The sequence below is a fragment of the Suricata suricatta genome, chromosome 12, assembly GCF_006229205.1.
Source record: "Suricata suricatta isolate VVHF042 chromosome 12, meerkat_22Aug2017_6uvM2_HiC, whole genome shotgun sequence".
In the NCBI taxonomy this organism is placed as follows: domain Eukaryota; kingdom Metazoa; phylum Chordata; class Mammalia; order Carnivora; family Herpestidae; genus Suricata; species Suricata suricatta.
In genome coordinates, this window is record NC_043711.1 from 79,067,913 (window position 1) to 79,088,370 (window position 20,458).

The 20,458-nt window shown below is 44.4% G+C and overlaps 1 protein-coding gene and 1 long non-coding RNA gene across 4 annotated transcripts in view; one reads left to right on the plus strand and one right to left on the minus strand.

Moving 5' to 3' along the window:
• Positions 1-9,238, plus strand: part of LOC115273594 (signal-regulatory protein beta-1-like) — a 29,233-nt gene extending 19,995 nt beyond the window's left edge. Inside the window, 4 exon segments of the mRNA XM_029916701.1 lie at positions 3,956-4,270; positions 7,436-7,747; positions 8,321-8,432; positions 8,841-9,238. Of these exon segments, the coding sequence (XP_029772561.1) occupies positions 3,956-4,270; positions 7,436-7,747; positions 8,321-8,432; positions 8,841-8,919 (818 nt within the window). The 3' untranslated portion in view covers positions 8,920-9,238.
• LOC115273602 overlaps positions 1-19,160 on the minus strand; it is a 59,197-nt gene extending 40,037 nt beyond the window's left edge. For all 3 annotated transcript variants that reach the window (XR_003900857.1, XR_003900854.1, XR_003900856.1), the window contains exon 1: positions 18,743-19,160. This is a non-coding gene — a long non-coding RNA (uncharacterized LOC115273602). The remainder of the gene's footprint in view (positions 1-18,742) is intronic.
• Between the last annotated feature and the right edge of the window lie 1,298 nt (positions 19,161-20,458).

A 20,458-nucleotide genomic window follows, 5' to 3' on the forward strand; every position in this document is an offset into this window, starting at 1 on the left:
GGGGGGAAAAGAGGTGGTGGTGATGGTGGAGGGCACTTGAGGGGAAGAGCACTGGGTGTTGTATGGAAAACAATTTGACAATAAAATATTATGGAAAAAAAATACATAACACCAAAATTCATAGACTAGCAAGAATAGAGAAACAAATCCACAACCCAAGTCTCCAATTTCAACACTCTTCTTCCAATAATTAATAAAACAAGTAGGCAGAAAATCAATAAGTACATAGAAGACTTGAACAGCATTTTAAAAACAATTTGAGCTGACAGTTATAGAACATTCAAGCCCAAAACAGCAGAATACACATTCTTTTCAAGTACAAACGGAACATTTACCAAGATGCACCATATCTTGGGCCATAAATTGTCTCAGTAAATTTAAAATGAGCCGCGTCATAAAAATGTGTTCTCATTGGAACTATATCGATAATAACAAACCTATCTCTGGAAAATCCCCAGACATTTGGAAACAAAATAACATACTTCTGAATAATGTACTATCAAAGAAGAAATAAATGGAAAAAGAGAGAACATCCTAAACTGAATGAATATGAAGTATAACATACCAAATTTGTGGGATGTAGCTAAAATTGTGCTTAGGGGGACATTTCTAGCATTAAAATGCCTGCATTAGGACAGAAGAGAAGTTTCAATTCAGCGACCTTAAAAATTAGAAGAAGAATGAACGAAACCCAAAGTAACCAGAAGAGAGGAAATAATAAAGAACAAATCAGAAATTGGAAATAGGAAATGGAAAACTAACAGAAAAGTCAATAAAACCAAAAGCTGGTTCTTTGGGGGGAAAAAATCAGTAAAATTTATAAACTCCTAGCCATATAGCCAATCAAGAAAAATGGGAGTGACGCTCCTGGGTGGCTCAGTCAGCTGGGCGTCGTCTTCAGCTCAGGTCATGATCTCACAGTTAGTGAGTTCAAGCCCCATTTCAGGCTCTGTGCTGACAGCTCAGAGCCTGGAGCCTGCTTTGGATTCTGTGTCTCCCTCTTTCTCTCCTCCTCTACTGCTTGTGCTCTATCTCTATCTCAAACATTAATAAACTTTAAAAACAGAGAAGGATAGATACCATATGTTTGCACTCATAGGTCTAACAGGGGAGACCTGGCAGGGGATCATGGGGAGAGGAAGGGGGAAAGAGAGCGGGGAAGAGTGAGGGACACAGATCAAGGGAGACTACTGAATACTGGAGACGAACCATGGACTGAAGGGGGAGGGGGAGGGGAGGAGGGGGTGATGGTCATGGTGGGGGGCACTTGTGGGGAGAAGCACTGGGTGTTATATGGAAACCAATTTGACAATAAACTATTAAAAAAAGAGAGAGAAATAATAATAATAATACTAAATTAAAATAAAAATAAAAATAAAATAAATAAAAATAAATACATAAATAAACATCTTTTAAAAAAAGAAAAAAAGAAAGGGAGATTTAAAGGACAGAGCAAGGGGTTCCTCGCTGGCTCCGTCAGTAGAGCATGTGAACTCTTGACCTCAGGGCTGTGAGTTCAAGGTCCATGTTGGGCATGGAGCCTACTAAAAAAAGAAAAGACATAGCAACAAAATATAAATATGGATCTTGTTTGCATCCTCACTCAAACAAAACCAATTATAAAATGATATTTGTGAGACAAGCAGGAGCATTTGAATGGTGACAAGTATTAGATAACATAATGGAATTATTATTAAATTTTAAGTATACTAATGAAAATTTGATTATGTTAAAAAATAATTTTTGGGTGCATAAGTGGCTCAGTCTGTTAAGTGTCCAACTTCAGCTCAGGTCATGACCTCATGGTTTGTGAGTTCAAGCCCCACGTTGGGCTCTGTACTGACAGCTCAGAGCCTAGAGCCTGCTTTGGATTCTGTGTCTCCCTCTCTCTCTGCCCCTCTCCCCCTCTCCTGCTCTCACACACACACACACACACTCTCTCTCTCTCTCTCTCTCTCTCTCTCTCTCTCTCTCAAAAATAAACATTTAAAAATAAACATTTAAAAAATGAATAAATAATAAAAACTAATTCTTAACTCTTAGATATACATGATGAGGTAGTTATTAATGAAACAGCAGAGTATCTAGTATTTGCTTTAAAATAATGCAGTGGATGGTCAAGTATAGGTAAAACATTCGCTGATAATCGTTAAAGTCCAGTGATGAGTAATTTCTATTGTTTTAATTTTTTTTATATTTGAGAGAGAACGCACACGTGTGCAAGCAGGGGAGGGGCAGATAGATAGGGACTCTACCCCAAGCAGGCTCCGCCCTGTCAGCAAAGAACCCAATGCGGGGATCAAACTCTCGAACTGCAAGATCAACCATGAGATCATGACCAGAGCTGAAGTCAGATGCTTAACCAATGAGCTATGCAGGCACCTCGAGTAATTTCTATTTTTAATGTGTATTCTAAAGGTTTTTTTTTAAGTTTATTTATTTTGAGAGAGACTGATGGCTCGAGTGGAGAAGGGGCAGAGAGAGAGGGAGAGAGAGAATCTCAAGCAGGCTCCACATTGTCAACACGGAGTGTAATGCGGGGCTCAAACTTAAGAACCATGAGATCATGACCTGAGTCCAAACCGAGAGTCAGGCACTCAACTGACCGAGCCACACAGGTACCCCATATAAACTTCCTGAAAAGTCTTTGTCCATTCCCAGGTGTTCGTGTACCCTAAAATGAAGTTCACTACAGTACTTGGCAGTATCAGACATACTGGGAGGAGTTATACCTATCTGGCATAAAGTCTAGGGATGAATTTGTCACAGGTTCATAAAAACTAAGCAAATGAAAAGAATGAGACAATTAGGAGTGCCTGGCCGGCTCAATGGGAAGAGCACACAACTCTTGATCTCTGGGTCATGAGTTCGAGCTTCACATTGGGTATAGAGATTACTTAAATAAGGGGCACCTGGGTGGCTCAGTCAGTTAAGTGTCTGACTTCAGCCCAGATCATGATCTCACAGTTCATGGGTTTGAGCCCCGTGTCGGGCTCTGTGCTGACCGTTATCTCAGAGCCTGAAGCCTGTCTTCAGATCCTGTGTCTCCCTCTCTATCTGACCCTCCCCTGCTCATGCTGTCTCTCTCTCAAAAATAAATAAAACATTAAAAAAATTTTTTAAAGAAATTACTTAAATAAATAAAAACTTTAAAAAAGAGAGATAAAAACTCCTGGGAAAACAAAAAGCTGTACAAGAAAGAAAAATGTAATTATGGTATATTATATGGCCTTGTTGTGAACAATGTTCCTTTGGTCCTAGAACTACAAATGCTGATAAATGATTTTAATGTGTCTATGATAGGAGGATATAAGGAAAGGAAGTGTGAATGGCAGGTGGAGGGAGATGTAAGAGAGCTGAACCATCATCTTCTAGAGTAGAAGGCCTATCCATAATGTATAAAACTGAAAAATAGAGAAATAAGTATATAAACATGTTATTTAGAAACACAGAGAAAAGTGTCCAAAGGATCAACTGAAATAGTCAAAAGTGGTCGGTCTGTCGTTTTTTTCCAGGAAAGGACACAAGGGATCTGCTTTTAATTATTTACCTTATGTGACTTTTTAAACAATGAACTCTGGGAAGGAGGGGAGATAGGGAGGGGGAGGGGGAATGACAAGTTCTGATCACCACGGTCTGGTGTCCGAGTGCAGATTGGAAGGGTGGATTTTAATGTGTCTTAAAGGTTTTTTTTTAAGTTTCTTTATTTATTTTCAGAGAGACTGACAGCATGAGTGGGGAGGGGGCAGAGAGAGAGGGAGAAGCAGTCAGGGAGGCCAAGTGGCAAGGCTGTTATGCTAAGAAGTGCCATAATAAAACGTAAGCAGAAGAGAAAACTGGAGAGGAGAGATCGGAGTAAGTCTAGTTGGATGAACCTAAGGGCCAGTATCACACTAGAAAGTAACTCACCATCTTTGTTTCTCACTCTTCTCTCTCAACATTGCCTTGCTCAAAGTGAAGCCCTCTCTTCCAGAGGTTTCTGGCCCCTCCAGCAGGGTCGGCCCAGGCCAGACAGCAAACCTCACCTGCACTTCAACTGGCTTCTTTCCCAAAAATATATATCTGAAATGGTTTGAAAATGGCATGGAGCTCCAAGCCCTTCAGACCTTCATCTTCCTGCCTGAAGATACTTCATCCTACACCATCGTCAGCACGGCCCTGGTGACCCTTGACTTATCCTCACGCCACTCCCAGGTCACCTGCCAAGTGGCTCACAGTACACTGCCCAGCCCCCTCAGTAGGCATGTGAACATCTCCAAATTCCTCCAAGGTAAGGGTTCCCCCCCAAATGACCAGCCATTGGTGACTGTGTCATGCTCCCCGTTTGGTCCACTTCACCTGCATCTTCCTATTTATTCTTCAGCAAACCCCTCGTGGGACGGGTACAAGGGTCTCTATCTCATACGATCATCCTCCTTACATGATGCTATCATCGGGTCCTTCTCTTTCAGAGCTCCCTTCGCCCTATTGTATCTGGGAGGTAAAGGTTCATTCATTCCATTTGGCAAGTATCTACTGAACATCTGCTACGTGGTAGCATTATTTGAGGTGCTGGGGATCCCATGGTAAACAGAACAGACCTAGTTCTGCCTCACAATCCCCTAAGTCCCATCAACAAGATGCAAACACTATCCAGCTCTAACTTGTAACCTGTGCTAAGGGGGGAAAGACCTAACCGTTAAGAGATGAAAACAGGAGAAGTCTACCTTACTCAGGAAATGCCTTCTTGGAGAAGCGATGGTTGAGCTGTGGCATGAAAGATGAAAAGGGGTCGGCCAAGCAAAACGGGGAGTGTTTTCCAGGCAGAAGAAAGAGGTGTGCCAAGGCCCTGTGATGGGAGTGGGGAAAGAGACATCGTGAACGGCAGGGAGGAGGCCCATGTGACTGGGGCTTAGTGAAAACAAGGGTACGGGGAAGAGAGAAGAGGCTGGAGAGACAGAAGCAGGGACCAGACCACACAGGGCTTCAAGCCACAGCAAGGAAGTTTCTCCCTCTTGCATTGCTAACCACCACGCCGCCACCACTTTGCTGCTGGTCACTACATTTGAAACACGCTTCTTAAACTTACCCTAGCATCAGAGGAGGGGAGAGTGCAGGCAAGACTACACCTTGCCCTGACCATAAAAACAAAGCCATTACCAAGTGTTGAATCAGACTTTGCAGAAATACGGAAGGAGAGGTGAAGGAAATCATCACCCTCGCTGCTCCAATGGCCATGGCCATGGCCTCCCCCAGTGGGTCTGCGCTCTCCTCTGCCACCACCCTCCAGCGACCTTAGAGGGCAGACCTCACTTCCTGCAGGGAGCACATGCATCCCAGGGCTCCAGAGCCCCAGATGTCCTTCTCTATGTGCTCCAGCCAAAGAAAAGTAAAGAGAAAACCCACTAACAGCATCACAATCTCCACAACAAACCACCCCCACTGGAGGCAAATTGTGGTACCAACGTAAAGAGCTGAGCTCATTTCTGAAATGCCTCCTTCCCTAAATAGTAGTCTGGCCTCACTTAACTGAGGTACCATGAGACGGTTCCAGCCTGGAAATGGAACTCCAGCCTCCACCTAGAGCATCCCAAAGAAGTGATGTGTCCTTGCCTAGTGCAGATGAGGACATGAAGGCCCAGAGAAGTAAAATGACTTGTCCAAGATCTATGTGGCTCTTAAGTTCATGAGCTGGGATGTGAACCCAGTACTCCACCTCTCTGGATGACCATGTCAAACCTCCCTCCTGTAAGAAGTCCCCAGGCAGAGATACCAGAGCAAGGCAGTGTCCCACCTTCCCCAAGGAAGATGCTTTGGTCATAGTCAGCTGGGAGATGGCATTGTGCTGCTGTCTGTGGTTTCTCCAGATCCCCTCTCCTTCTCCATATCAATAAAGAGGCACTCCATCAACCCAGATGTCAAAGCCAGAAAACCCATCCAACCCATCAGCAAGTTCTATCAAATTCACTTCTCACATCTCTCTGACTCCATCCATTGCTTTCTGCTGCCACTGCCCACATTCATCTCCAAGTTCAAGGCAACATCATCTCTTACCTGGACACCACAGCCTCTTTTCTCATACTCACCATTACCCTTGACAGTCCGTCCCCTCAATCCCCAGTGGCCAAGGGCATTTTATAAAGGAAGCCAGATCCTGTCCTTCCTTTGCTTAAAGCCCTTTGGTGCCTCACCACTGCTCTCGCAAAAATAAAACAAAATAAAACCCTTATCAGGACATTCCTCAGCAGTCTTCAAATCTTTTTGAGATAACTGTGAAGAAGTATGTAGTTCATCATATATTTTTTTAAGTTTACTTATTTATTTTGAGTGAGAGTGTGTGCAAATGAGTGGGGAAAGGACAGAGAGAGAGAGGGAGAGAGAGAGAACCCTAAGCAGGCTCTACACCAGCAACACAGAGTCCAACGTGGGGCTCGAACTCATAAACCGTGAGATCATGACCTAAGCGGAACCAAGAACTGGACATGTAACTGACTGAGCCACTCAGGCATCCATATCATATATTTTTAAAGTTAACATCTAGGGGCACCTGGGTGGCTCAGTCAGTTAAGTGTCCGACTTCAGCTCAGATCGTGAACTCGCAGATCATGAGTTCGGGCCCCACATCGGACTTGGTGCTGACAGCTCAGATTCTGTGTCTCCCTCTCTCTCTGCCCCTCCCCTGCTCATCCTCTGTCTCTCTTTCTCTCTCAAAAATAAACATTAAAAATTTTTAAAAAATAAACATAAAGTTTACATCTAAAATTATTCACCACAGACTTAAATAGTTGCATGAAACAGAACCCCGAGGATACTACAAATGTTACATCTCTCTGGGGTGCCTGGCTGGCTCAGTCAGTTAGGCATCTGTCTTCAGCACAGGTCATGATCTCATGGTTTGTGAGTTCAAGCCCCACATCTGCTGTCAGTGCTTGGGATTTTTTCTCTGTCTGCCTCTCCCTCTGCCCACCCCCACACACTCTCAGGCTTGCTTTCTCTCTCTCTCCCTAAATAAATAAATAAATAAACTTTTAAAAAGAGTAGACTCCTCTTCTGGTGTGGAGTGGCAAGATGCTAGAAGACATCTGGGAACTTGCTGTGGCCATTATGGGGAAATACAATCTGCCACACATAGTTCAGTCCTATTCATCTTTCATATTGTCACTTCTCCCACAGACTCTTCCCTAACCTGTCCCACTTCCAGCCCAGGCCAGGTGACCCCTGCCCCGTGTAGGCTTTTCGAACCCCTCTGAGGGTCATGTGACTGCTTTTTCTTCCCTAATCTACCCCCCTCCCCCCACAGCCGACCAGAGCAAGAGCTCCGTGAGGCAGGGACTATGTCTGCCTTGCTTCATGGCCATATCCCAAGAGCCAAGGGCAGTGCCTAGAAAGATAAGGATGCTCCTTGAGCATCTTTTGCATGAAGGACGGAAGTAATGAAGCAGTGCTATTGTTTCAGTTACACCCACAGTGACTGTATCAGCACACCGTGTCCCAGGCCTCCAGTTGGCCATCCTCACCTGCCACATGCAAAGGTTTTACCCTGAGGTCATACAAATCACCTGGCTGGAGACCAACAGATCCATTAAGACCTGCGACACTTCTGCCCTGGACAAGAACACAGATGGCACGTTCAACCAAGACAGTCATATCCTGGTTTACACCTCAGGGGACAAAGCGCTGTTCACCTGCCAGGTGTGGTGTGAGGCCCGGCTGCTGACCCAGGCCAGTACGCAGCTGAGGGGGCACAGAGCAGAGCCAGCGTCTGTGGGTGAGTGGGAGTGGAAAGACCAAGCAGGCAGAGATTCCCACCCGGCCACAGAAAGGCCGGGTTCACATGCCATGTCTGTCGGGTGTGACCTTGAGGAAGTCATATCACCTTTCTGTAACTCAGTTTCTTCATCTATAAAATGGGACAGCGATTACGACAACCTCTTCAGAGTGGGCTGCCGTGGGCACTGAACAGCGGGAAGGCCCGCTTTCACCACGCAGCTGGACCCAGACCACACACCCGTTTCACTAGATCTTCCCATGAATTAGTAAGTTCATGTGAATATCTTCCCTCATTTCCACCCACTCTCTCGAAAGCTGTTCAGATTCAACAAGTCCTCAGAGCCTACCAGGAACTTGGTCTGAGTGTTCTCATTCGATCCAGAAATGTTCTAAGGTCCATGTTATAATCCTCAATTTAAAGATTAGGAAATTGAGGCTCAGAAAGGTGAAGTGATTCCATCAGTCCAAGGTATAGTCTTGGTACCAGAGTCTGGGGTGAGGCTGAGCCTGTCCAAGGGTTGAGTGGTGGGACCAGGAAGCCAAGTTCATCCTGATACCTTTCCGTCACCAGATATGAGAGCATTCAACTCCCTCTTCGGGACCCTCATCCTGCTTGGCTGGAAGTTGTTTCCCCTGACTGTACTTTGCATCTTCTATGTCCTCAAGAGGAGAGTCCCTTCCAAGTAAGGGGGGCCTCAAACAGAGGTTGGGCTTCTGGGAGTTGGTGGGGAATACTCTAGGGCAACAGGGGTCACTGTAGGAGAAGCCACACTGCATTCCCCCTGCATACCTAGCTTGAAGGCCTGTTGAATCCCAACGGTCCCTAAGAGTCATACTGCAGTCCCTTCAACCTTCCCCTCTGCCCCTCACAGCTCCAGTCTGAAGATGCACAAAGATGCAGGGTCCCCTGGTGTGGGCAGGGGGAGCACTTCAGGAGGGAGAGTTAGTCTGGAGAGAACACTCTCGAGGTAGTGTCCGAGGAGAAGTTGGAGAACAAGGGCTTTGCCCCAGCTCCCTGCTTCCTCTGCAGGTCACAGGCACAAGCCCCTCCTCAGTGACGTAGGATCCTCATGCCTTCCTGTTTTCTTTAGGAGCACTGACCCAGGAGAGGCACTGGCCAGGATGTCTGTAGCCACTATGAAAGCCTCTCCCACCTCATCTGCCTTCTGAGACCCGTCCAGGGCTGGCTGCCCTCCTCCGTCTGCTCCAGTCCCCACAGGAGGTGAGAGCCTGGACCGAGAGTCAGTGGTGAGAGGCAGACTCTCACATCCAATGAAGGAAGGGAGCTTCTCTGGAAATTCTGGGCAAGAAGTTCGTGACCCTGAGCAAGAAATCCAGCAGAGGCAAAACAGGCTCCTACCCAGGGAGGAACACAATACCTGTGGTTCGGAAGGCCCCTCCCGGACTCCTCAAGGAAAGCCCACGGTGGGCACCCAAACTGCCCTGAGACCTTTACAGCTCCATCATTAAAACAGTATTGCTTATAAAACTTATTTATTTATTTATTTTGAGAGAGAGAGAGAGAGAGAGAGAGAGCGAGCAAGCATGCATGAGTAGGGTAGGGGAGGAGGAGAGATCAAGAGAGGGAGAGAATCCCAAGCAGGCTCTAAGATGTCAGCACAGAGCCCAACACGGGGCTCAATCCCATGAACCATGAGCCAAAATCAGGAGTTGGAAGCTTCATGGGATGAGTGGGTGGCTCAGTTGGTTAAGCCTCCGACCTCAGCTCAGGTCACGATCTGGCAGTCCATGAGTTCGAGCCCCACGTCAGGCTCTGAGCTAACAGCTCAGAGCCTGGAGCCTGCTTCTGATTCTGTCTCCCTCTCTCTCTGCCCCTCCCCAACTCACACTCTATCTCTGTCTCTCAAAAATAAACATAAAAAAAAAGATTTGGAAGCTTAACCAACTGAGCCATCCAGGCCCCCCAGTATCATCAAAATAGTATTAAAGGAGAACCACTTACGCCAATAAACTTATGAAGAGATGGCCAATCTCATTAGTAATCAGGAAAAGCCAAAGCAAAACCACACTGAGATGCCATTTTTCCCTATTCAAATAGGAAAAGTAAAGAAGCAACTGGGTCTTTCTCGCGTTCCTAATGGGTATGTAAACCGGTAGAGCTACTTTGGAAAACAGTTTGAAAAATCTGAACTTGAACATTCACATACCCCATAACCTGCCCTTAACACCCTTGAGTTATATAAACCCAAAGAAACTCCTGCACATGTGCTCCAGGAGATATATTCAAATATATAAGTGGTAGCACGATTTAAAATTTTAAAACCCTGAGAACAATCCAAATCTACATCTACAGAACAATAGGCAAATAATTTAGTACAATCCCAGAATGGAATATTATACAGCAAGAACAGTGAATAAACTATGACTACACACAATAAATAGGTAAATTTTAGCAAAAAAAAATATAGAAGTAATCCCCAAAAGATTTCATACAGCATGATATTATTTTTATGAAGCTAAAAACAGCTACCAGATGTGTTTTAGGGATACGTACAAATATGAGAAATGTGCTTGCTTGTTTCTTTGTTTCATAAAAGAACCATGAGCTCAAGATTTTAAAAAGTAGTATGGAACTAGAGGGTATTATGCTCAGCAAAATAAGTCAGGCAGAGAAAGACAGATATATTATTTCACTCATAGGTGGAATTTGAGAAATACAGCAGTTGAACATAGGGGAAGAGAAGGAAAACTAAGATAAAAACAGAGAGGGAGGCAAATCACGTGTAAGGGATGAATCACTGGGTTCTACTCCTGAAGCCAAGACTCTACTGTATGTTAACTAACTTGAACTTAAATTTAAAAAAAAAGTTGGGAGAAGGCCAGCTTTCAAAGAATGGTGGATCTCATGACTCATAAGCTTACCAGAATCGTTTCAGCATGTATGGCTAGGGTGTTATTTACAGCCTTACATCACTACTCTGATATTGTGTAATATTTTAACCTACGTCAAAGCAAAAGTCTTTGAGAATGTGGATCATAATTTCTACTTCTCTGTATGTAGCCTGTGCCTTATACATAGTCCTAGCTCAGGGGAACAACAACAACAAAAAAAGTGACTTGTTTTGGTCCGAGCATATCCTGAAATTTCTCCAGTTATTGTCACTTAAACAAGAATTTGCTCTTGATTTAGAAAGAACAAGAAAGTTCTATTGAAAGTCATCATTGTTACTATGGATAAGGTAAGTGGTAGAATTTGCAATGTTCATGGAATTTCAAAATAAAGATCTTTCCTCTAAGTTTCTCAGCAAAAAAAAAAAAAGATTTTAAATAGTAGTTGCCTAGGATGGGGGAAGGCAAAAGGATGAGAAAGGTGGGTACCTATAGCTGGATGGAAGTCAATATCAGGATTCTAGCTTCCATGCTAGGTGTTGGCTTCAAGAATATTTATATCAGTATAAACAAAAAAAATAGAGATGATAACAATATAAGATTGATAAACAAATATGTAAGTAAATAGGTACACTGATGGGCTGATTATTGGAAGGAAAGGAAGGAGGGAGAGAAGATGGATGGATGGATGGATGGATGGATAAGTAGATTAATAAAAGAGGTCATGCATGGATCAATGATGAGAGAGTCATAAAGCAAAAATTATGACAGGTGCACTTCTACATACTTTAGATTCAAAAGAAAATATTAGAAGGACAATACCCAAAGAGCCCCCAAGTCCCCTTCCTATTAGGACACTTACAAATCCATATTAGGAGGAAAGCACGGTTGGTGGGTGTCACCGTGGCTCTAGCACTTCACATGCGGTATCTTATTTCATCCTCATACCAATCACAAGGTGGATACCATTCTCCATTTTGCAGGTGAAGAATCTGAAGGAACCTACTCAGTGTCACTCAGATAACAAGTGGTGAAACCAAAACTCTTGGATTCAGACCCAGCTCTGCTTTCTAGGGAGCCACACCACCTACTGTCTTTGGACAGATGGAGACACCTTGATTCATCCTCATTCTTCTGCCTCCCAATCTCTCAGGCCTGCTGTTCTACATTAAAGCCCACCCCGTGCCCCCAAGTGGGGGGCAGTTGGGGAGAACACATGCACTTTTCCAGCCCTGGAGTAGATCTAGGGTTGGTCCTGAGCCCCAAAATGGCCCTGGTGAAGATCTGGGGGAAGTAGCATAAGCCAAGTTTTGGTGAAAGGCTCTCTGTATAAATATGCCCGGGGAAATAGGCATCCTACTGTGAGTTTGTTTCACTGTGGCCTTGAACCTTTGTAGTCACAAAGATGGAGGGGCTGGGGGTTGGGCTCATTACCCCTCAGACATGAATCTCCTCTTTAACATTTTCTACTCACAGTAGAGCAGTTTCCACTTCAACATCCCCATCCCATCCTCCGCAGGAAGACTTAGGATGTCCTGGTCTTTCCCTCTCACCTCCCCCTCTAGAAATGGGGCTAGCACAAGGATGAGGCTGGCAAAGTGCCCAGGCAGCAAAATTTAGGGTGACACTTTCTTTGGGTTGAGCAAGGACAACAGGGACTTGCCACCTCATATTTTGTGTCCTAGATGCTATAAGTGTCCAAGTCTCATGACTTCTGCTCCTTCCCCCTCATTCATCTTCATGGTGGCTGAGACCCTGACTGGCATGTACCTAGATCACGCCAATAGTCTCCTCATAATTCTCACTCTGGAGTCGCCAATCCATACCCTACACAGACATGAAAGTAGTCTTTTTTAAACTTTTGCTCAAGAATTTTAGGTATCAACTAGCCTTCAATTAAAAAATACACATTAAGAAAAAACTTCAGATAGTTCCTCACTCCCTAGGTCATACCTCAAGAAGGAAATAGTGATTCCTCCAGATGTCCCATATCTTGACACTAGGGGGAAAATGAACCAGTCAAAAGACTGAACTTGGACATGAAGGTTCCTCATCCCTTTAGGACAGAGCTCATGTCCTGAGCAAGCCCACGGCTTCCACACAAATAATTGTTCATGGGAAAGAAGGTCATGTCTCCATTTGTTCCGCAAATATTACTGAGTTTATACTGTGTAACAGGTACTGTGTAGACACAGAGAAAACAGTGGTGAGCATTGGAAGGGATGGTCCCTTTCCTTGTGGGGTTTACCGCCTGATGAGGTAAAGAGAGGAGGGAGGGAAGATAGGAGGAAGGGAGGGAGGGAGAAGGTAGGAAGGAAAGAAAGAATGGGATATGCGTTCTGAAGAAAATAAAGAGTGCACACGACACTGCAGATTACAGTCACACAGATCTCTACAGGAACCAGGACTTAAGTGGTAGTTATCTAGAAAGAATAACAGAGAAAGCCTTTCTGCAAAGGGACTATTTGAGCTGATATCTGAAAGTTGCAAGAGCCTGGGGAAATACACTCCTGTTACAGGAACCCATGGTGCCAAGACCTAAGGTGTGAAGGAATTTGGATCCTTCAAGGAAGAGGGAGGGGGCCATAGGGCTGGAACTAGAGAGCAGTGGGCAAGAAATGGGCAGGAGACACACACAGGGCTCTTGGCCACGGTGGGGAGTTTGGATTTCACTCAAAGAAAACTAGAAAGACGTTAGAGAGCTTTAATACCCAGAGCAAATTACAAGATCAGATACACACTTTTAAGAAATCACCATGACTCCTGCCTGGGGGGTAAGTAGATTAGAGGAAAGCATGTCACCAGAAAATTCAGATGCGAGGTTATTGCAGCAAACCAGGGGCAATGAGGGTGGCTGGAGCTATGGTGGTGCCAATGGAGATGAAGAGAAATTGACTAATGTGAGGGGTACTTCAAGATAGAAATGATGGGACAGACATGTTTGAAGACTGAATGTGGAATGTGATGGAGAGGAAGTCGTTGGTGATGGCTTCCTGGCCAGGCGGAGCAATGGATGAGATGGAGGAGACAGGCAGAAGATCAGGTTTGGTGGTGGGAACTAAGGGTTAAGTTTTGAACATGTTAAATATGTTTGTTCATCATCCTTGTGCCGCTGTTGAGTAGGCAAATGAACATATACGTTTGGAGTTCAAGAAAAGGGTCAGAGCTGAAGAGATGTTTTTAGAGTCATTGGGTCTGGAAAACTGGCTGCCACAGTGCAGACTTCAGGCTCTGGTACGAAAGGGATACTTCTGTAGGCATGGATTGGAAAGGGAAGTGGGACAAAATGTTTACATTTACCATGATGGCATGATTGTATACATTTTTTCTTTTTGCATTTTCATATGATTTCTGCAGGTGCTAAGAATGTCTCCCTTCTCCCCTGTCACCTTCTGCTATACCAGTGATTCTCACAGTCTTACTGGACATGGGGGCAAAAGACTGCAAAGAGAGTGACATATAAGAAAAATATTCACAACTGGACAGTGAAACACCTGAGAGGCGCTGACACTTCTGCATCCTGGTCAAGCTGAGCTGGCAAAGCTCTTGATATGCCTATTACAGCCCTTCTTCTCCAACCCCTGTTGACAAATAGGGAAGTTGTGTCTTGGAAAAGTAGGTGACATGATTTGCCTAATGCAACCAAACTCTGATGCAACTCTCAAGCTACCATTCCAAGTGTGGAATGATTTAACATAATTTCTATTTTAAGCACGATTTCCAGGGACTTAACCTTGACATTCAGGTTATCCTCAGTCAAATCAGTGCTCCCCCAATCTCTCCATCCCCAGTAGTGTCTAAGTTGACTCTGTCTATGCAAGCATCTGCTAGCATGTCCATCACCCTGTGCTGCGTTTAACTACAGATCCACACAAGTGGCCCTGGAATTAACTCCTTCCTGATCTTGGGGCTTCCCTACACCCCCTCACTTTCAGCTCTATGCACATTGGAAAGTCTGGGTACTCTGGAACCCCAGGAAGCTCTACAGGGTGGTCTCGGGTCCTCTCCACCCAGACAGAGCATATACCCAGTTCTGTTCTATTGCCAGGTCAGACTGGGGGCAGGAATTCCACAAGTCATGTCACCAAAAAGGAAGACACAAGTCCCGACTCTCAATCCCACCAAACTGGACCTCAGATTTCCAGGAGGATCAAGTTGCAGGACCTTCTTTGGGGGAAATAGATTCAAGAATTCCTTATACTTACATAAATGAGTTTAAAAAAAAAAAAAAAGCTTAAGGCTGAAAGCCGCCGCCACAGGGCAGGAGGATCCAATGTTAGTTAGCAAGATATTATAATGGGATCATGAGTAACTTGTTATATCACCTGCAGGAAACTACTTTCGATATGGTACCAATATATTATTGTGCTCTGATCACAACTCCAAATGCCACTTGCCCCCAGACTCTTTGCTTCTTACACACACAAGTTAATGATTACTATCTGATTATTTTCTTCACATTCACCACCTGTTTAAGATCTTGGGTGCTCAATAAATACAGAGAGGAAACCTCTGCTTGGGGTTCTTGTCACTTCCCAAACATTAGCCTCTCTGGTATTCAATTCTGTGTCCGCTCTCTTGCTGGACAAAAGAGCATTCCAAATTATAGTCTGCGACACCTTCTCAGGGGCCTCCAGTGTCAGTTTCCTTCAGTTTCTCTCCTCTCTACCACAGATGGGGCAATGCTGCTTAGTCTCAGAGATGTGCAGAAGCAGATGGAAGTGGATGGGAGTAGATGGGAGCAACTGGGAGGCAGAGAGGGACTGCCTCTAGAGGAAACTGTGTTTTTCCAAACTTGCACATCTTTCATCTGGGTCTCAGCTTTTGAAACTCTTAGGTGCATTTATACTCTACTTCTGCAATGACAACCTCTCTTGAGACAGATGTGTTACATTTATCTGCTGCCTAACTTGGTCACCAAAAAAGCCCTGGGAAAAACAGGACTACAGAGCTCTGCAGTGATACCAACAGCCACGTTCTATAACTACATGGAAAAAGTCTACATATGCTTTGCAAAATTCAATGCATCTCAACTCTGACTCTACTCAAAACCACTGAATTTTATTTACACTTTAAATGGGTGAATTTTATGCTAGGTGAGTTATATCTCAATAAATCTATTTTAAAAAGATAAGAAGGTTACAATAATGTGAGAATATTGTACAAAGTTACTTTTATTTCCTTTTCCTTTTTGAACATCAATTTGACTCTGAGGGATAACTATCTAATGCATCCGACCACATAAAACACCAATTCTTTCGACCACACAAACACCAAATCTCGATGTGTCTTATTCCTACAAATTTCCAACACTTCCTCCAAATGTGGGAAGAGAGAAAACCACATGAAAACCACTTGGAAACCTCATTTCCCCCCAGATTCCTGCCTGGAACCAATTTCAGACTTGGCAGAAAGAAGCAAAAAAGTCACGTAAAGGCAAATCCCTACAGTGGGATATGTAACTGGTTTTCAGAACCTAAAACTCTGAATCTCCTGCTGATAGTCTCTATGATCCTTTAATAATAATTAGTATTAGACCCCTTCATGTAGAAGGTTTCTTACTAAATCCACTGTGTACAGAGACCATCAGCTAGCAAATCCCCCGCCCCACACACACACCCTACCCCAAGCCTCCCATAGACTTCGTTTCACATCCGATTGGTCAAAATCTTGATGTTTGCCCCAGCTTCGACCAATTACTCAACCAATCACTGGCCAGGAGGTGGGGCTCCATAACTGATGTGGTCCAATGAAGACCCAGGTCCTGAGGCTGGAGCAGGGCCTAGCTAGGTACCAGGAAACCCACTACCGGGCAGAACTGGGTTGGGGCCGGTTGTCAGCAAGGCTGGAAGGAGGATATGGCTGTGGAGAGACCCAAACAAGGGACTCTTCCACTGAGTGGGTGGTGAATCCAGTGAGCTGTGGAAAAATGCACCCTGCTAGGAAACAATGCCCTTGGAGGTGTCCGGATCTGAGGACACAGAGCCAGATACAGGCCAGGTAAGATCTGGTTCCAAGAGCCGAAGCCCTTACCCAAGAAAATAGCTACTGTTAACTCTCTCCAACCTTGCTGGCGGCAAGAGCTTAGACTGACTGTAATCGGAGTTAGGAAAAAGAATTTAAGCAACATACTTATTAATGACAGAGTGTGGTGGGAGGCGCTTTACATAAAAACGCATGCCCGACATCCTAACCAAAGAATCAAAGCAAACATCACCACCAGTGAGACAAATTGAAATTGTTTGCTTCCTGATTGGATGCAATGAGAACTCAGCATTGCTTCTGGATATCTCTTTGCAGAGATGCAAAACCTGATTTTAATAATGAGAAAGTATCAGAAACATCCGGAATGAGAGAATTTTACTTTCTATGCCTTTCAAAAGTGTCAGGGTCATAAAGGAAAGTGGAATTGTTCTATATTAAAGGAAATGAAAGAGACACAGCAAGTAATTGAAATTGGATGCTTTTTTTTTCTTTTTCTTTTTACATTTATTTATTTTTTGAGAGATAGAGTGAAATAGAGCATGAGCAGGGAGGGTCAGAAAGAGAAGGAGACACAGAATCTGAGCAGGCTCCAGGCTCTGAGCAAGCATTCAGCCCAGAGCCCAACGCGGGGCTCGAACCCACGAACTGTGAGATCATCAACTGAGCTGAAGTCAGATGCTTAGCAGACTGAGCCACTCAGGCACCCCATGGATGCTTTTTCTATAAGACTTTTTTGGGACAGTTGGCAAAACTTATTGGGAACCTGGAAATAATAGTAACATGTCAGTGTGAACTTCCTGATTGGAATGGTATTGTGGCCATTCAGAAGCAAGTCTTTATTTGTAAGCAATGAAAATATTTGGGTGTGATAAAGCAACGTGTCAGCAACTTATTCACAGATGTTGTTGGAAAAAAAAATCTTTGCCCTGTATCTGCAGATTTTCTTTAAGATTAAAATCATTTCCAAAGTTTAAAAAAAAAAAACTGGTAACATTCTAGCATCAGAAGAAATTCATATCTGTTGCATAAAGATGGGGAGCCTAGGTGGCTCAGTCGGTTAAGCATCTAACTTCGGCTCAGATCATGATTTTATGGTTTGTGGGTTCCAGCCCGCATCCAGCTCTGTGCTGGCAGCTCAGTCTGGAGCCTACTTCCGATTCTGTGTCTCCCGGTCTCTCTGCCCCTCCCCGGCTTGCGCGTGCGTGCGCGTGCGCACTTGCTCTCTCGAAAAAAGCATTAAAAATAAAAATTTAAAAAAAGAAAGAACAACCAGTTACCACGTACTGAGAGTTTACTGTGTGCCAGGCGAACTAACAACACGTATGCACTAAAAACAACCACAGGAGATGCAGGTTGCAATTATCCTCCTTCACAAATGAGGAAATTCGGGCACAGAAAGGTTGGGTGGCTTGCCCAAGGTCACACAGCTGGTAAGTGGCTGGCTGAGATCTGAACCCAGTCATTCTGGCTCAAGCTCCCTTGCTTTTAACCACCACATAGTCTATTGGATGCTCTTGTTCAGTTCAGGGACCTTAATTAACATTGTCAGCCCAACGACCCCTAAATATTTTTCCCCAACTGGGACCTCTCCCTAAGATATTATATCTAACTGCTCACTCAGTAGCCCCACGTGGGCGCACAATAGTATCTCGGAGTTAGCATTTCAAAAACTAACCTACTCACCCTGCCCAACACCCACACACAAAACCTGCTCCCCAGCCCTCTCCGTTTCAGTTCATGGGAACTTCATTCCTCCAGGTGTTCGAGCCAAAAAAATCTAGGAGGCATCTCTGACTCCTCTCTTCTGTCATCTCACATCCTTTCTATCAGGAAACTGTGTTAACTCTCCCTTAAAATGTATCCAGAAACCGACCCTGTCTCTCCTCTCCACTACCTGAATCCACCCACCATCCTCTTTCCTGAATCGCTGCAAATGAGCTCCTCGCTGGTCTCCCTGCTTCGGCCCTTGCCTCTCTCATCCGGGTTGGATACAGTCAGCAGAGGATCCATTCCTTTTTAGTGTATTTATTTATTTTGAGAGAGAGAGGCTCTGGAGGTCAGACTGCATGTTCTTAGAAAGATCCCACTGTGTCCTCGTGCGAGCACCTGCCTGTCTCTGTCTCACTTCCCCATGTGGGACACCCGAGAAGCCGCTCACCTCGCCTCCGCCCGGGTGCTGCTGGCTGTCCCAGGCGGGCCGCAGGTCACGTGTTCTCAGTCGGAGGGGTGGGGGGGCGGGAAGGGCTCTCCGTCGCAGTAGGAATGGGGGGGGCGGGAACTAGGAGCGGGGCGGGTCTAATCCTGGCTAATAATCCCTAACGCGGGTCTATTCGGAGGTGTGACTTTCTCTGCGTCCTTTTCTCCCATGATCCTTTGCTCCCATCTCCCATGTCAACGGTTTAATGACCGGTTTGTGGAACAAATCGTTAAGTACATACGCACGCATATCCAACGGTGCTTTGAGGATAAAGCACGTTCGAATTCGTGGGAAAAGGATTAAATGTTTCCGTTTTCTGAAAAATAAGAAAAATATTTTGAGAAAGAGGGCATATGAACCCATGAACCGTGAAATCATGACCGGAGGGGAAATCAAGAGTAAGGTGTTTAACCAACTGAGCCCCTCAGGCACCCAGCAGAGGATGCTTTTAAAACAATAGTTAGATCTTGTCCTTATTCTGCTCAAGACTTTGCAATAGCGGCTCTTATCACTGAGAATCAACACCAGTCCTTGCTTCGGTCCCCACAGCTTCTCACCATCCCCTCACCTCATCCCTCTTTTGCCATTCTATCTTTTTTCCATAAGACTGATTGTTTTCTGACATACTGCACAATTTATTGCCTGTCTCCCCACACATATACCCTCAAACTATATGCTGTCTACAAGAATCTCACTTAATTTCTAAGGATATATGTAGCTTAAAAGTGAAAGGGTGGAAGAGTGCCTAGGTGACCCAGTCATTTAAGCATCCAACTCTTCTTGGTTTCTGCTCAGGTCATAATCTCATGGTTCATAGGATTCTCTCTCTCTCCCTCTCTCTCTCTCTCTCTCTCTCTCTCTCTCCTCAGCTCGCTCACTCTCAAAATAAATAAACATTTAAAAAGTAATAAAAAATAAAAATGAAAAAGTGGAAAAATATATTCCATGCAAATGGGAACCTAAAGAGTATAAGGGTGGCTATACTTCTATCAGATAAAATAGACCTTCAGAAAAAAAAGTCACAAGAGACAAAGTCATTCTATGATGAGAAAAGAATCAGCGCATCAGGAAGATAGGACAATTCAAAACACACATGCACTTAACATATGAGCTCTTAAATATATGACACCAACACTGATGAATTTCACTGTCCCTACTTTCATTTATGGACAGAACACCAAGACAGACTATCAGAGGATGTGAACAACACTACAGACCCAATGGACCTTACAGGCATACACAGAATAACACACCCAATGACAATAGAACACACAATCTTCTCAAGCACATGTGGGACATTCTCCAGGTTAGACCACATACCAAACCACAAAACCAGGCTTAACAAACTTAAGATTAAATCATGCAAAGTATCTTTTCTGACCACAATAAAATAAAATTGGAAATTGACAGCTGAGAGAAAACAGGAAAATTCACAAATACGTGGAAATAAAATAACTCATCCTTCAACAACCAATGAATCAAAGAAATCACAAAGGATTTTAAAATGTCTGAAGAACTCGAGGGTGTTATTCTAAGCGAAAAAAGTCAGACAGAGAAGGACAGATACCATATGTTTTCACTCCTAGGTCTAACAGGAGAAACTTAACAGAGGACCATGGGGGAGGGGAAGGGGAAAAAATAATTGGGGAGAGGGATGGAGGCAAACCATGAGAGTCT